Here is an 18,153-nt window from a genome sequence, read left to right as displayed (position 1 = left end):
TATCCACATGGGTTATTAATGGTTATTAATTTAATGGATTAATATATCTATAAGATACTGTATAAAATGCCTGCGAATCACGTCCTCATATATACTAAATTTCGGCACATTTCACTTGCGAGAAACCTAATTGATTAAGTTGGGTACTTTAACTACGGATTACGCGTTTATTATACAAGATACGACAAAAGTGTATCAAACCTTATTTGTAGAGGATTTTCCGCTCTGCATTTTTTGTTTGAAACATTTTTTCATACGATTTGCATTTTTCGAAATAAATACAAAAAACTAAAAAAAATCACGTTTTTTCGATGTTTTTTCGAAATTGCGGCCAAGATACGGCCGAGCGCCAATTTCTGCTGTCATATTTGTTTTCAGGAGCCAAAAATACATCAAAAACACGTGGTCGTTTGTTTCGTTTCGAATATGCAGCTCATCCGAAGGTTTACCTTTATTAATTGCGACATTAATTCAACATGACATAATATACAACATTGACGCAGTAATCGAACACATGTATCCAAGGCGAATTAGCGTGATTAAATTGAGAACTTATTGGGCGAGTACAAGAAGCGAGCTTTACGTGCACAGATTGTGCATATTTCGAATAGTTTCTGAAAAAGAATTCCTTAGGTCAAGGTTTTTGATCGATTCAACTAGAAGAACTTAAATCGTTTGACCCTACCTTCCTATCGATTGTCCATCTCAATTATTTAGTGGATTTATTGTTGTTATGGATTTTTGCACGACATACGTACATACTGCACAAATTACGTCATTAAAACTTCGAATCTTGTGTAATGTAATGATCAATCAAATTCATCATTTGATCATTACTGACACAATTTTCTTATTTATTAATATTCTTGCGTCTTCTACGAATACTTTCTATACAGAAACTACGCTTTTCGCGAGTTATATCTCCGTGTCCAAATCCATTCTTATTGTTAGAATGCATTCTGAGAATACATTTCTGAGATAACCCGCGAAACTTCCCAACAAACATTTTGTACGCAAGATAATATAAAATTGGCAATAAATTCCAGCGGAATAATATGTCAAAACTAGAGCCTACTGTGTTCGCAATAGGATTTCCAATGTAAACTATATTTGAAGAACATATCTTGAAGTCAAATTGAAACCAACATCAGAACAAATTTGGTAATAGCAATGTGATGACAGGTTGATTCCAAATGCAGGTCAAATCTGTTGTCTAATGCGCCGACAAAATGGTGCCAAATATATTTTGACGAACAAATAATGTTGCATTCTTTCGTGAAAAACGCTGACACTTTTGTAATAGCAAAATTGCTTAAGATCTGCTGTCAATTTGTTATCAATACGTTGAACAGACCTGCTCGCTTTTCACCGCTTCTCTGTCATATATACTTCGCTGACAAAGTTATCGCATATTTTATAGAAATGTGCTAGCAGTACCGGCATTAACAAAATATGTTTTTTATTTGCCATAATCTGTTGTCAATCTTTGTCAGTTGCAAAAAAGGTTATAGGAGTTCTTACCTATTCTGTGTAATATTTTCACTATTACGAATGAATATTGATCAATGCTAGTGTTAATTCTTCTCTTTATACGTATCTCGTCAAATGTTGTCATTAAAATGTTCCTGCAAATTAAATATACCAAAAAAATAAAATCTTCCCCAGGATTATATAGCAAGTAACGTGTTACTTGTAACGCCTTTTTGATTGATCGTTGTCTTATTATATATTAATAACGATTTGGTAATGACATTGTGAAGTTTTTATTGGGGACGGTCCCAATGAGAAATAACAATGGAATCGATGTCGAATCGATGTCGAATCGATGTCGATTTGACGTCGATTTGACGTCGATTCTATTGTCATTTCTCACTGGGATAATGCTAACATCAGAGTTAAAAAAGTCAATCGTTACTTGTAATGGGTTGGAAAAGTCATTCGTTACTGAAAAAAATAACTCCTAATTTGTAACGCGTTACTTTTTATTCTTTACTTGCAGGGTTGTTCGCGTTACCTCAAAAAAGTAACGCGTTACTGTTACTTGAAAAGTAACGATTTGTTACTTTTTCGTTACTTTTTTTTATAATGCTAAAGTAAGTTATTAGATTTTAAAATTATATTAGCTGATAATTAATTTAATATTAAATGTGAAATGAATATTCAAACTTGAAACTCTCTACTAACTAGTTTGTATATAGAGCAAGCTTTTCTCTATATTAAACTTGCCTACAGTTTTACTAATTTTTTATTTTCTTAATATCCTTATTTTAATGTACTTATTTTTATAAGAACTTAGATTAAATAGATAATAGATTAAACATTGTTTTTAAATGTTAATGTTCTTTGGTGGAAATAAATCGGTGAAATTTTTATCAATAGACCTATTTTAGTATAATTCATAATAAAATGAGTCAATTGATAGAAATTTCAGCGATTTTCAGCGATTTCGACGATTTATTTCCACCAGGGTTACTGTTATGTGTATTTCAATATTTATTGCCCGTACCAAAAATTTACCGTATACAGGGTGTCCCGTTTTAAATAATGCATTAAGATTTTTCGAAAATTATGGTAGATACGGAAAAATGTTTCAAACAAAAGTTGTATGGTTCGGAGGAGGGCATAAGAAAGTACCATTGATTTGACCTTGGGTGGAGTCGCCATATCAAGGTCGATTTTTTTAAATGGAACCTCCTATTTTTCATTACATTTTCTTGTAGTTTACCTTGAGAGTTTTTCGAAACACTATAATAAAATATTTTTTCATTAAGTATTTTTCAAGTTATAAGACTCGAAAGTTACAGTACAGCTGGCATTAGCATTACGCAAGTTGTCCGATCGACGGCTAAAACTTCTTAAATGTTGTTCAGGATCATGTCCTGGATAACATTTGTCAAGATCAAAGCCATTGGAGGTTGTATCTCTTATTTTTGTTTTTACATAAAAATTAATTTTTAGTGCAAACATGAAAATAAGAGGAATAATCTGACCAAGGTCAAATCAATAGTACCTTCTTATGTCCCCCTCCAAACCATACAACTTTTGTTTGAAACATTTTTCCGTATCTACTATAGTTTTCGAGAAATCTTAATGCATTATTAAAAATGGGACATCCTGTATATGTAATGTGAATTATATATTTTCAATTGGTAGTATATTAGAAGTATAAGATATTAAATACGAAATTTTTTTAAGAAATTAAGAATAAATTATAAAATAAGTTAAAATAATAAGAATTAAAGTAACGGCTAAATTCGTTATCGTTACCATTACAGACAGAAAAAAGTAACGAAAACGGCATTACAAGTAACGCGTTACTTTCCAACCCTGGTTACTCATAATGGTGACAAAATTACTTTTCAAAGTGACTTTTCTAACCTTTGCATAACCTTAGCGTTTAGTTAGTTAGCATTACCGTCATAAAGAATTGCAATATCGTCATTAAACTGTTTACTATAAAAAGTAACGGCAAAGTAACTGTAAAATAACGTTTGTCAACTTTGGTCTTACCTATAGGTGAAGTAATGAATATTGAATGTTGACATGTAACTCAAGTATAAGCCGAATTAAAAATTCGAATGGCCGAACGATACATTTATATACTCACACTTATATATTTTGTAGAAAGCGCGAGAAGACGTGACATAGACTTGTGTTAAATGATACATACAGGGAATGGAAGTAACTCGTTACTTATAACGAAGTTACAGTTACAAGTTACTTTTTGGGTAACTTTACTGATAACTGCGTTACTTTTTCTTTTTGGTAACTGTAACGGTAACTTAGTTACATCTTTTTGGTAACGGTAACGAATTTTACAGTTACTTTCATCGTTACTTAGCACACGATTGAATAGAGATGTAAAAAACGGTATTTTTTTACTTCGGAGAAAAGTATCAAGCAAACAATTAGTTTTTTTACTGTAAATAACGGTATTTTTGACTAAATTACATAAAATTAATTCATAAAGAAAGTTATTTCAATATATTGGAACGACAGACATTTCATATATTTAAAAGCTAAATAAATGATGTTATTAATACAGATAATACTATAGATAATATAATATAAGCATAATAAATATTGTTTTGTTGCATATTGATTATAATTGTACTCTATATTTTAATTATTTTAAGACAACATCCCAATATAATATTGATTTAAGCGTAGTTAGAGATTCGATGAACGTTGTCTCACTATAATTTAAATTTAGAATATGTATAATCACAGTATACGACAAAAAATAGTGTCAATTAGTCTAGTAAAGTATTATTTGTATTAATAATACAAGTATGGAATACTTACTTCACTTTTAAAATTAATACAGCGTCGAAATCGTGAAATGTTAAAAAAATATCCGAGTAAAAAAACTGTCAAAGCCGAAGGAAAAAAACCATTATTTCCCAAATTTTTTACCCTAAAATTCTAGAATTTTTCCATCGTTTACATCTCTACGATTGGACATCGATTAGACAAACAGACACAAGCCACTCATAGCGCTTGAGACTGTGGAAAGCCTCCAAGCACTCGTTTGCTGTGATTGGTGGTCGTCGATTTTAAAAAAGTAACGGAAAAGTAACGAAAAGTTACTTTTTCAAGTAACGGTAACTGTAACGAGTTATCTTTAAAAATCGGTAACTAGTAACTGTAACTAGTTACTTTTTCTACTCGGTAACGAGTAACTGTAACTTGTTACTTTTAAATAGTAACTTTCCATTCCCTGGTTAAATTATTCAAGTGTTATAGGCGATCATACGGACCATTGATGATATCAAATGCAAGGGAGAAATCTTTCGTAACATTTAAACGTCCGACTTAATCTACATAGACTTTAAAAGTTATTAGAAACTTTTAGAGAACGTCGTTTAAGCGGATACGAAAGTCGTCCTGCTTTACCATCATTTCCCTTCGGTGAAAAATCTCCGAATTGGATTTACGGATTGCAAAATTATTATCATAGAATTAAATCACGCACAAACAGAACTTCAGCTACACTGAATTTCATAAAATAATCGAAAAAAAGTTAAAAAATTCACTTTTGGCTCGTACAGCTGTCACCTCGGTATATATTTGTTTGATATAAGAGTTTTATAGTTCATATCTTAAAAATAATTATGCATTTGAGGTCACATTACTGCAATGAACAATATCGAGTTTGTAGAACTAAAATTGAAAGTCTAGAAGAAAAGTATTTTCACCGAATGGAAAATATATGTATCTATACGGATGCTTTGCGAAAACTAGGAATGTCAACAAAGCCGAAATTCCATGTAGTATTAGTTGCGCGGTCTTGCGATAGATGGTGCTGGTATACGTTAGATAAGGAAAGATGTATGCGTTTGAGTGAGACAGAACGATATATAATATAATGTAAGAAATGAATCAAAGATGTCACTATTATCGAATTTGGAATTAAAAAAGTTTGTAATATCTATCTCGATCAAGTTCGGTAATCGGTTTAGGATCTCCTTAAGAACGAAAAAGTCTAGAGATCCCGTGAATTTCTAGGTGCGGATCCTCCATCCGGTTGCAAGCTGACTCTGGGTTATAAGGAAGACGCTCAAGATCTGAGATCTTCTACGGAGGAGCTGGATTTACAGGATCCCATCCACGAACAGGATCTCAAACGGGAGTCCAAAAGGCGAAAGCGAAAAGAGACCGATGGATCCCAATCGGATTACAGCGGCAAGCAACTAGGTCAGGATCGTGAACGCAAGGACAGTAACTGCTCGGAGATATGTTTGCTCAACATCAGCGGTAGAACATCTAGGTTATCGTCGGTTGGTAGTCAAGGCTCCGGTGTCTCGGGGAAGCTCTCGGTTATGTCAGCGACTTCCTCCAGGTAAGGAACGCAAAATAATGAAGATGAAAATGCGTGCGCGCGTGCGTGCGTGCGTGCGTGCGTGCGTAACATATTTTCGTTTTCATTATTATCTACTGTGTGTGTTGTGGTGCAAAATTTTGTTTTTTAAGAGAATCGAACTGTGTCTCTTTCGAAAATCTCATTATCGACTCATTCTATAGGATCTATTATTAACTTCCTTTTTATATGTTTTGCAATTGAAGTTTCTCTTGCTACATCGATATACGCCAAATATTTATTAAAGAATAACTGTCGCATTACTTGTGTGTTATTTAAATTATTATTTACTACTTATACACAAAGCTTAAAATTTAAAGTTCCTAGATTATTTTCTTTGACCTCGTCAAAGATTTATTAACGGAAAATGTGAAGATTTTGCTGAGGAAAATTATACAGCGTGATATGAGAATGGTAAAACGAGTTGTTGATAAATTTCCTTTAGATCTCCCAGTCCTCACAAGTGTCTACTAGAGACGTCGTTCTGCGGAAGCAAGCCGACGTTGGCTGACAATCTGATAGAACCGTCGAAACCGGAAACCGATGATCTCGAGAAAATACTCTTGAAGCGGGAGGCCGATACTACGAAGGCGTTGATTCCCGAGAGTATTAAAGTGCCTATGGTGGGTGGCAATCTGAAGCCGGATCCGTTGGATAAGCCCAGAAGACGCGGTCGCGAGGAGCGGAAGGAAATCTTCAAACGAGAAGTGGAAATTACCAAAAGATTTTTGGAGAAAGTTAATATAGAGGTTGGTACTGTCTGTTAAGCTCTTGTTTTTCAGTTGCCTGATACATTCTATCGAGAAATATCGAGGCAATATTTGCGAGGTTTCTCTCGTGAATTAGAATCTTTTTATATAAACTAAATTATATTGTTTTAATATAGAATTTATTAAATTTATCGGAAAATTCTATCAGTATCGTCAGAATAAAACATGGGCATGTAATGCCATGCGCAAAAGTATCCTAAAACTTTCTTTTCTTCTCTGATCTATTATTAATCTTACTAATCGAAATATAAAGGGATTTCTTTTGAATATTTGCTTTCGCAAGACTGAAAGCTAAATATATTATATCTTTTCTCGTACTGTGTGTGTATATGTATGAGATAGGTTCCGATCATCAAAAAGTCGGGTCAACAACAAGGATCGATACTGCAACAACAGCATCAACAGCAGAAACAACAACAGCAGCAGCAATATCAATCAAAGATTCAAATACAAGAAGTTCAGAAACCCGCGACACTCGATTTTAATGACAAAAGAAAAAAAGCTCAAAACTTTAAGGAGATTGTTCAGACAACGCCTACGACAAGTAGTCTTACCGGAAGTCCCAAATTGCCGAGACATCAAAAAGTTCGTGATTTGGAAGGCTCGCGAACACCCAGTCCATCGTCCGTATCTAGAAAAAGTAGTTTTGCTTCATTATTTAAGGTACATGTATAAAATCTACGTAATATAGAATTTTGCGGTTTTTATTAGCAATTAACAAAGAAAAGAGGAAAATTAGTTGTATTATAATAAATATTAAAACAATAAATAAAGGCTCCTACAGTTAAACTAATCGATAATAATGGTACAGTGAATAAGCCTATGTGAGCCAACACAAGTTCTTCGTGTGTAAATGTATATATATTACATATAATTAAATTAAAATACAGATGAATGTTTCAATCCTGGTATTGGGTCCTCTTCAGTGTAATAAATAAAGATGACAGCATTCAATTATAATGAAAAATTGTGTTCTATAATATTCGAGTCGTCATGTAAAAAATAGTTTTTAATTAGCGTTGGAGTTAACACAATTAAATTTATCTAATGATTCCGTTCTTGTTTCACTCGATGTTGTATCCCTATTTACTAACGTACCAGTAGATCTAGTCATAGAGAGCGTAGAAAGAAGGTGGAGCAACATTGAAAACAACATTAATATCTTGAAAAAAGAATTTATTAAAGCAATTAAGTTAATTCTTGATTCCATGTATTTTGTTTTGAACAATAAGTTTTATAAACAAACTTTTGGAGTACCTATGGGATCCCCTTTATCCCTTATAGCAGCAGATATGGTCATGCAGGATTTAGAACGGGCTTCACTCAATAAATTACAATTTACTTTAAATTTTTATTATAGATATGTTGATGATATTGCACTTGCGACACAGGAACGGAACATTGATAGACACATTCAATAAATTTCATTCTAGAATAAATTTTATAATTGAAAGGGGAGGTGACAAATTGAATTTTTTGGATTTGACACTAATAAAAAATGACAACAAATTAATTCATGATTGGTACCATAACCTACCTTTTCGGATAGGTATCTAAACTTTTATTCATGCCACCCGTGCCAAAAAATAGGGAATATCATGAACTTAGTCGACAGAGTAATATATTTATCACATCCTATGTTTCACAGGAAAAATTTCGAATGCATTATTCAAATTTTGTTAAATAACGAATACCCGTTGAAATTAATTTTTAAGAACATTAAAAAAAAAGATTTAATAGCCAAATTCAATCATTTTGAAAAAATAGCAGTAGATAAGAATAAGAAAGTTAATGGTGAAACAAAAGGGAGGTTCAATTATTTTACAATATGTACCTTATGTACCACACATTTCTGATAAATTCAAAAGATTCTTCAAGGGTAATCAATTCATACGATTGGCTTACACGGGGATTAATAAACTGAGCGCGTTTATCAAATGTCAAAAAGATAAATTATCAACCTTATCACGATCTAATGTTGTGTACAAAATCAATTGTCGGGATTGTGATGCATCCTACGTGGGACAAACGAAAAGATTGTTAAAGACAAGAATTAGTGAACATCGTAACAATATCAATAGAAACACAAAAACACACGGTTATTATAGAGCATAGGATGGGACACAATCATAACTTTGATTGAAATAACATAATGATATTAGATGAGGAAAGGAATTATAACAAAAGAATAATATCAGAGGCTATTTTTTTATCAAAAAGCAAAAAAATGGATTAAATCTACAAAAGGACACAGAGTTATTGAATCCTCTATATTATGAATTGGTCACGGAAGACTGAATGTTTCTATGTTACTAATAGTAATTTTTTTGTTAAAAATAAGGGTATTTATTGAATTTATTGAATTTAAAAACTTAGTGATTTTTCATTTATATGTTTGACTATAACATTGTTTATCGGTATATCCTACATAATAAGTATCGTTGCGAATTGACCTTTCACACAGTCTTGACACCTAGCAACATCATTTTTGTAACAGACCATCGTTAAACTGAATCCATGTAAGTTAAATTGACTTATGATGATTTTAAACTGACTTTATTAATTTTCTTTTTTTTTATTATTTTTAGTTGTATTAATTCTAAATTACGCTTGTTCTATTCTGCAAAATACAACAGATATTAAAGAAGAATTCAAACATTGACAATAATTTAGCGATGATCTGACGACTCGAATATTATAGAACGCAATTTTTCATTATAATTGAATGCTGTCATCTTTATTTATTACACTGAAGAGGATCCAATACCACGGTTGAAACGTTCGTCTGTATTTTAATTTAATTGTAATATATATACATTTACACACGAAGAACTTGTGTTGGCTCACATAGGCTTATTCACTGTATCATTATTATCGATTAGTTTAGTTGTATTATGTTGAATTTTCAAAAATAAATTATGAGACGTATTAAATAATTTTGATGTGGTTCTTGTGTATGTAAAATAATCATCTTCAAATACATATTTTCCTTTAAGGGGCGTTTTATTGTCTTTCTAAAACATTTTACAATTTTTATTTAAAACAGAATTTGATTAAAAAAAAAAACGATAATTTTGCATACAACTTAATATCTAATCTTCTATTAAGTTGCTGAATCATATTGTTGACCATTGTATTTATAATTAAATAGACAAGAGCCGACGGTAACGTATTGAGCCCAGAATCACCGTCACCTAGCACAAAGCCACGACGGAGTCTAACGTCGAAATTGAAGGACACTACGGAGAGTTTGAGAAGTCGTTCAAAATCACGCGAAAGAGTTTCTGTCGACAAGGGTTCAATCTTGAAAAAAGATTCAAAGAATAAAGGGGTGTTTTCGTCTACGCTGAGTTTGTTTAAGAAACGCGAGAGGAAGAAGAGCTACGATGAGGCAATCGCAGCTTCATGTGATCTTGAAGTCGCTAGTGGAGATGAACACCCGTCTCTAGAGAGCATCGGTCACGTGGAGTTTACGTTTAATATGGAAAAGGAAAAGAATCATCAGGATAATTCGATCTTTATTAGTTTGCATGCCGATGACAGAAACTACGAGGAAGCCTTGCCATCAGAGAGTGTCTCGATACCGTTGGAAACACCGACCAAACTACTGGATGAGTACGAATCTGAGGGACCGCATACGGGTAGCATAATCACAGAGGTGTCAATTGAGCATCATCCGTCGTCAATTGCCAAGATTAGGACCGAGGCGCAGATTGAGACGATTACGGTGACGCAGATTGCATCCAGAAGTTCGTCCAGAGATAGCCAGCTGTCGCAGAGCGAGCCAAAAGATTCGTATACACTAAAAAGTTCGTTGAGGGACTCAAAGATTAACGCGCAGGCTAATAAAATAGTCGGAATGCCATCAGCCAAGTCATCGACTACGGTTAAACCAGATATTAAACTAGCGATTACATCGGAAATTAAATCGACAGACTTACGAACGTTGTCTGGTGGCTTGTCGAGAGAGTCTACCGGCAAAAAACCGGACATAACAAAGCCGAAGAGAAAAAGCAAAGAGAATCAGCAGCAGCAACCAGAACTATCCGAAAGGATAAGCGACGATGTAGCGATGCAGCAGAAAAGAGTAAGCTCGGGCGAGCCTTCTCGAGCTGCTCAAGAAACTAAAAGACTCGATTACCTCGATGATAAAATTGGCAAATCGTTGGAACAGGAAGGTCTAGTAAAAGCGCCTAGTGTGATATCCGATCTGGATCATAACAGCTCCGAATCCGAAAGAGATTCGGAGATTGAGTTTATTCGCAATAAGGTCGAGAAATTGACCGAGGAGCTACCGGACGAGCGAAAAGGTCTCTTCTATGAGGAGAGTTTTGAGGAGGATCTTCCATATGTACCGACGACCCTGCCATTAGAAAAGAGCGTAGCTGTACCCATTCTACCGGTTAAACAACGACTTCAGGAAGTAAGGTAATTCTTTAAAATAAAAATTTGGAAATTACGACAAACGCGAACAATATACAGGGTGTTCCATTATGAAACTGACAAGTTTTATCAGTACATTCAAATGGTCAGTCGAAGCAAATGAATTACTTATACATACCATGAATTAATTCGGCTTTGTTTTCAAGATATGAAATAAAAATGCCAATGGACCAGAAGCATCATCCGAACACGTAAAATGCCCGGTTACTGCATTCCTGTTTTTTTTTAGAAGACTCACAAGAACAGGTGTTAAGCTGCAGGCGGAAGCTGCAGCTGGTAGCATCTGTCATAACATTGGTTGCATTCAGCAGAAAAAATTAATCAGTTAGCGCTTAGTGATTCTTTAATACGATTGGTTCTTGCCTTTAATTCTTCGCTAAATCTAAATGTAGAAATGAATCGTATTAAAGAATCACTAAACGCTAACTGATTGGTTTTCTCTGCTGAACGCAACCATTGCTAATCTAATCACTGGAGCAACTGGGTCAAACTGGGTATGTTTACATGGGTCTATTACACAAGATGAACAATTTAAATAATAATAATTTGTGAACAGGAGGAGGACAATTTATCGAGTGTTAATGTAATTGTGATTGTAATGTGATTAATGGTAATATATCATTTCATATCGATAAATCAAATGATTGTTACATGGAATCGAAGAGCTTCTATTATGGGGCCTTATACAACATGCTTTGTACAAAATGCTCATATCTTGGGAACGAAAAATCGACCAATTATGTATATGAACTCTTGCTTAGAATAATCATTTCGAACATGTTGGCAAAACTTGTCGGTTTTGTAACGGAACACCATGTGTATATACATGATACTAAATTATAATATAAATTTATTTGTTTGAGTTTAATTACTTTGTTATTCAATATTAATGTGAAAATCAACTATTAATATTAAATTACACATAGAGCAGGACAAATTTTTAACAATTTTTAATAACTCAAGATTTATATCATGTTGTTTGTTGTCAGAACAATTCCAATCGAGAGACCGCGCTCAACGACACCAATAAACCCGACCTTGTTGGACGAGTTTGTAATGCAGACATCGCTGGATGAGAGGCGTGTCGAGCGAATGAAAATATCTCTGCCGCGAGAGGATAGCTTCAAGTTGAAGAGTCCGCGTCGGCAATACACCAGTACAGCGAATACGTTTACAGAATTTGCGGGCAAGGTGCCGCCGGATGGCGGTCGCAAAGGCGCTACTAATCAAGGGAAATCACCTAGTCCACCTCCACTGCCACCGAGAGCATCAACAGCAGCATCAACAGCGGCAACGGCGGCAGCAGCAACGGCAACAGCAGCAACAGTATCATCATCATCATCATCATCATCATCATCATTATTATTATCATCATCAGCAACATCAGCGACAGCAGTGCGGCTGAGCAACTGGATCAACTTCGAAGAGATACCAGAGAAGCGAAAAGCACCGAAACGGATACAAACGATACCGCGGCCAGAGGATGAGATCGCAAAGACTGTCAGCGGTGGTTACAACTACGTACAACCGGAAGAGTGCAAGTGCGAGTGCCACGAGGAATCTAGGCGAGCGTCCATGCGGGAGACAGCGGCGGTGGCAACGGTTACGGCTGTTGCCACAGCTGCCACCGGCAGTACCAGTACCAGAACTTCCTCTTGCAGCAGTAACGGCGAGCGACCGTGCAATGGCGAAAACTGTACGGTGCCTACAGTTGGCGGTGGTAGTTCGGTCGATCGTGCCAGTATCGTCAGGTAAATTCAATCGGTTACCGATTGTCAAAGTGAGCTAACCACGTGTCCGGCCCGGGACGATCCGCGAAGGCGCTAGTGACGAGTAGAAATCTGTTTCTGTACTTTCAGTGACAGTTCGCTGGAGTGCTCGCTGAGTCTCGACGACAGTCAAAGCACGCAGGTGCTTCTCGGCAACTCGACGAAACCCTTCGCAATGGATCTCGACGTGCGTTCCAACAGGTCGAGCATCATATCGCAGGAGGAAAACGACGAGAATCAGCACCAATAATAATTAATATGACAATTGTAATATAGTAATACGTACTCGTATAGAGCGCACTTATGCCTTAGAATCTTTGGATTTTTCTTTTCTACGTGTGGAAAGATTAATCCGAATTCTTCTGCGACGAGTTAAAGGACGATTCGATTCCGAAAGAGATGTGCGCCATCGTCGCGTTTTCTCGTCGCATTTTTTTTTTCTGTAAGAAAAGTTTTCAAAACCGGGAACCTTATTAAATGATGTCGGAATCGGTTCTCCGCTTTTTGGTAGGTCGTAGCAGGCGCGCGATCAAACTTCCGATAGTTGAAAGTACATACATATGTATGTATTACGTATGTACCTACATTGCTGCGCGCTCGTGTCTTCGAAATCGAATTTCGATATGTCTTACGTCTTCGGCGTCACGCAATTGTTTATCTGTACAACAACATACGCCAATCGGACCATTTTCGTATTTATAATCGCACCGCGTCAGATTTACACACATCACTGTTAATATACACTTTCGCATGATACTTTCGCGATAGAATTATGTATCACTGCAGCAATATATCGCGAGTTCTTTCTTTTCCTTTTTCGTTCTTAATTTTCCTTTGGTTGGCGTTAGTCAAAGTTGCGCACACATTATGATTCATTACGATCGATTAATTATTATACGATTTCCTAATTGAAAAGTTTATTTCTTTATATCGTTGAAAGTTGAAACCATATGTAAGAGAACGAAATGGAGAGTATCGCATGTCACAAGTTCTTTTCCAAATATACATTTAAGAATTTTTGTAGAAAAACCGCGGTCAGACGAAATTTCTTATTCCTTCTATTGTGTCTGCACCTTAATTTAAAGTTTATCATACGCATGCACATACGCGGTGATATTTTGTTAGAGGCACCCAGGATGGTGGCTCGCTAATGTTTCTCTACTAATCAATCACTAGTTTTCTTTGATGAGAGATTCGCACCGCGTCGGGAAATATCGGTAAAATGCTCGGGCATCGCTCGTATCTCGTTTTCTTCCTGGAAAAAAGATAGAAAAAGTAAAATAATGCGTGCACGCGCACGCGCACATACACACTGAGTGACACAAGTCGACGCAAACATCACTATCTTTCTTGACATTCAGAGAGTAACAAAGACAGAAACTTGTGTCGACTTGTATTACAAAAAGGAACATATTATTTTATTATTTATTATATATATATATATACAGCGACGATGAGACGAGATCTCGCGGTGTTCGAGTGAACTTTCGAAGCTTCATATCATATAGATAAGCATAGATTTATATAGACACATATATCTCTGTGGGCACGTTGATCTTGTATCGAAATTAAGAAGTTTATTCAATGTTGAATCGGAAAAACCGGTATGAGATCATTTATGATCGATTGTTTTTCAAACGATAGCATTTACGTAAACGATTTTACGATTACCTACTGTAATGCCAGGCAGATTTCGCGAACGATTCGGCTGCCGATATCGTAGGCATTATACTCCCAGCGATTAACGTCGCATAATTATGAATACTCGTCGCGAAACACTCGTCGGAATGTTAAATGCACGCGAATCACTCTAACGTGTATGTACTACTGCACGTGCGGATTAAACGGTGCATGCATACACGGATTTTTCCAACTACTGCACTATCTTGCAGATTACTTCTAATCGTCGGCGACTTGTCTACTCGCCACGATCTCTTTGCATTTTCATTTCTAGATCTGGCTTGGCGAGCCATCATTCGCTCGAATATGTTGATTTTTAAGGGAGTAATTTTTTGTCATTCTCCCTTGGTTGGAAATTTCAGAAAGTCGAGACGAGATGCATTTATTACTCGTACGCGTTTCATAAGTCTAACTCTCGTACGATAGAGAGAGAAAGACAGTTCTATATTATCTACCTCCTTAAAAAAAGAAAAACAAAAATGTATCAAAGATAATCGAGTGTCTGTGGAGGATTGTTTCATTCACGCTTAGAAAATCAGCCCGATAACACGACTAGCTCAGTTTGATCTCTCTTCTCGCGGTAAGATCAATTTTTTGGAGAATGGAAAGGAAATGGCACGTATGTAGCACTATAAAATATTTGTAAAATAATTATTATATAATATATAAAACAGATCAAGATTTGCGATATTGAGAGGTAAACGAAACCTTATTTCTCAATGGGCCAATGGGTCGAAGATCTATGATAAAATGGAAATTATTAAGGCCGGTATTCATAGTCGGTTCTTATTTAAAGACCGTCTTAAGTAATATCTTAATGCCAATGCGGCCCTCTGATTGGTTCGTGACACTTCAAGACAGAACTTAAGACGATCTTGAATATAAGAACTGATTATGAATACCGCTCTAAAAGCCATGATCAGGCTAAAGATTAAGATTGGATTGGAATTTAATCAATCGGAAGAAAGAAAACCAATCTCAAGTTTAATGAACTTTGTATCGATTGGTTAAATTTCAGTCCAATCTCTCAATTTCAATTTCTAGTCATGGTTTGAACACTGAACAGTATTTACATCGTTCTTTATTTGTCTCCAGATTACGACTGTCTCATTTATATACTACGAATGTAAAAGATACGATTTGTTTTCGCCTCCAATAAATTTATCTATGAATAGTAACACTTCAGAGGCAAGGTCAAATAATATTCATACATTTTTAAAATACGTTCTTCAGCATGTTTGAACGGCATTGAGTCTGGTTTGAGTATACAACAATCGAAAGATAAGGAATGTAAAACGTCTTAATCGATTTTTAACAGCTTTTAAAAAAATTAATCTGAATTCTTTAGTTTTAGTTTAATTTTTTTCAAGTTATTTTAATTCTTTATATATATTGATGTGGAGGAAAAATAATAATTTTTTCTTTAGCAAAAGATTTGTGCTCTATGAAAATTGTAACATATGTATTGTAAAAAAATTATTGTTGCATTGAATTCCATTCTTATTTTATATTCGATCATTGCAATTAATCAATTTATAATATTTAGAGTTTTAAATGTTAAGTTTTAAATATATTATACAGTACACGCATGCGCGCGCGCGCGAGCGCGCGCACACACGCGCGCACGCACAGGATGGGCTATTTAAATAATGGATTAAGATTTGTCGAAAATTAAGGTTTTCATTGTAAAATGTTTCATGCAAAAATTTTATAATTTCGAAGAGAACATATAAGATATGGTACCATTAGTTTGATTTTTAATAGTCGTTTGAAGGTTACCTTTAATTTTTTAAATAAATGTTTTCATTTTTTATTGTATAATTTTACAACCGAGGGCAAGACATTTTTGAGACACTGATTACAATCTCTTTTGTAATGGTAACTTCTTGAGTTATGAGTACTCAAAGTTTAAGTACCACCGACATTAGTATTACCCAAGATATATCACGTAAAGCTGGTTGTTCACTCGGTACAACAAGGAAGAAAACAATCTTTTTTTACATTCTTGAAGGTAGTGGTTCAATCGTTTTATGTTACTTTTTATTGTCAATTGACTTTTTCCTCTGCTGTCTGTACGATAACACGAAACATTTTTTTCTAAAATGCATTCAAGATATTAAAGTGTCTCAAAATTTAAATGCCTCACCTTGTATACACATATTATATACTACACATATTGTATATTATCTATATCCCCAAGCGGAACAGATCACGATAATGTCACCAAATTTTATATTAAAATGAATCATGACTGATTGAAAAGTGATTTTTAATGATCATTTTAAAGCTATTTTGACATCATTTTGATATCAAGTTAACTTTATGTTCTGTTTGGAATATCATATTTACCTACATGTATGAAAAACAGTTTAAATATAATTTAAAGATTACTCGAAAAAGAGGGAAAAATTTGACATTGATAAAAAATGTCTCGTTTGCTTTATCCGAAATCAGACGTATGTGTTAATTGTGACTTGGTGACCAAAACTATTTAAAGTGAATTAATTATAATGGCGAATTAATTGACATTATTAATGAAAATTGATATTGGATACTTATAGTTACGTTGACGATCTAATTTAATTGAAAAACGATAATCGTGTTTTACTTGACACTGAAAACCGAAAATATCATCTGTCTTATTCTGTGAGCTTTTTACATATTGGAGTATAAAGTCTTCCCTTCCCCGTCGTCTCTAAAAAAACGTATGGAGATGGTCTCTGTCTCTCTCCTGGTTCATTCTTGCAGTTCGGCCATCCTCCCCCATCACACATTTTCGTAGAGATGGAGAGGGCAAGAGGCAGGGAAGAGTTACTCCAGTATCTATATTAGGACTCTAATTTTATTCCGTTTTTCGAAGATACGTGTAAACGTAAAACATTTATCCGTTTATATTCGCTTTCAAAAAAACGTTTACTTGAAGGTAAATGTTTACACGTTTAATTAGCATATCCGTTTATAAAAGAAACATTTTTCCGAATATACGTGTTTTATTATACATTTAAACGAAAATACATTTACATGTATATTTAACATATCCATCCATGAAAAACATCTTTTCGAATATTTTAAAAAACGTTTTTTAAAATATTCGAAAAGATGTTTTTCATGGATGGATATGTTAAATATACATGTAAATGTATTTTCGTTTAAATGTATAATAAAACACGTATATTCGGAAAAATGTTTCTAATGAACGGATATTCTAATTATACATGTAAACGTATTTTCGTTTAAACGTATAATAGTTAATTACACGTATATTCGGAAAAATGTTTCTAATGAACGGATATTCTAATTATACATGTAAACGTATTTTCGTTTAAACGTATAATAGCGAGATATAATAATCTATACAGCTCACGGAATGAGACAGAATGGGACAGACTTCCAGTGTCAAATAAAACACGATTATCGTTTTTCAATTAAATAGGCAATCAGTCAATCGGCAACATGACATTAGATATATAAGTATCTAATATTGATTTTTATTAATAATGTCAATTAATTTACCATTAATTAATTTACTTTAAATAGTTTCGATCACCACACAGAGAGAAAAATGTTTGGTATTTGTAACTATAATTATATATTACTATAATTATGATTATTACTACTATAATAATAATAA

At 34.3% G+C, this 18,153-nt stretch overlaps 1 protein-coding gene across 5 annotated transcripts in view; it reads left to right on the top strand.

Annotated features, from left to right (window-relative positions):
- The window catches only part of LOC108726927 (uncharacterized), a 31,827-nt gene extending 17,654 nt beyond the window's left edge, over positions 1–14,173 (top strand). For 4 of the 5 annotated variants that reach the window (XM_018454758.1, XM_018454760.1, XM_018454759.1 and 1 more), the window contains 6 exons: positions 5,509–5,842; positions 6,306–6,609; positions 6,973–7,293; positions 9,782–11,058; positions 12,063–12,824; positions 12,933–14,173. In XM_018454758.1, the coding sequence (XP_018310260.1) occupies positions 5,509–5,842; positions 6,306–6,609; positions 6,973–7,293; positions 9,782–11,058; positions 12,063–12,824; positions 12,933–13,092 (3,158 nt within the window). In that variant the 3' untranslated portion in view covers positions 13,093–14,173. Of the gene's footprint in view, positions 1–5,508; positions 5,843–6,305; positions 6,610–6,972; positions 7,294–9,781; positions 11,059–12,062; positions 12,825–12,910 lie in introns of all 5 variants that reach the window. The other variant, XM_018454762.1, reaches the window with a different exon arrangement.
- Positions 14,174–18,153: the final 3,980 nt, after the last annotated feature.

This window comes from Mycetomoellerius zeteki, unplaced genomic scaffold (assembly GCF_001594055.1).
Source record: "Mycetomoellerius zeteki isolate Tzet28-1 unplaced genomic scaffold, Tzet1.0 scaffold453, whole genome shotgun sequence".
NCBI classification, from domain to species: domain Eukaryota; kingdom Metazoa; phylum Arthropoda; class Insecta; order Hymenoptera; family Formicidae; genus Mycetomoellerius; species Mycetomoellerius zeteki.
The sequence above is the reverse complement of the archived record's forward strand: the minus strand, read 5'-3'. Positions and strand labels throughout refer to the sequence as shown.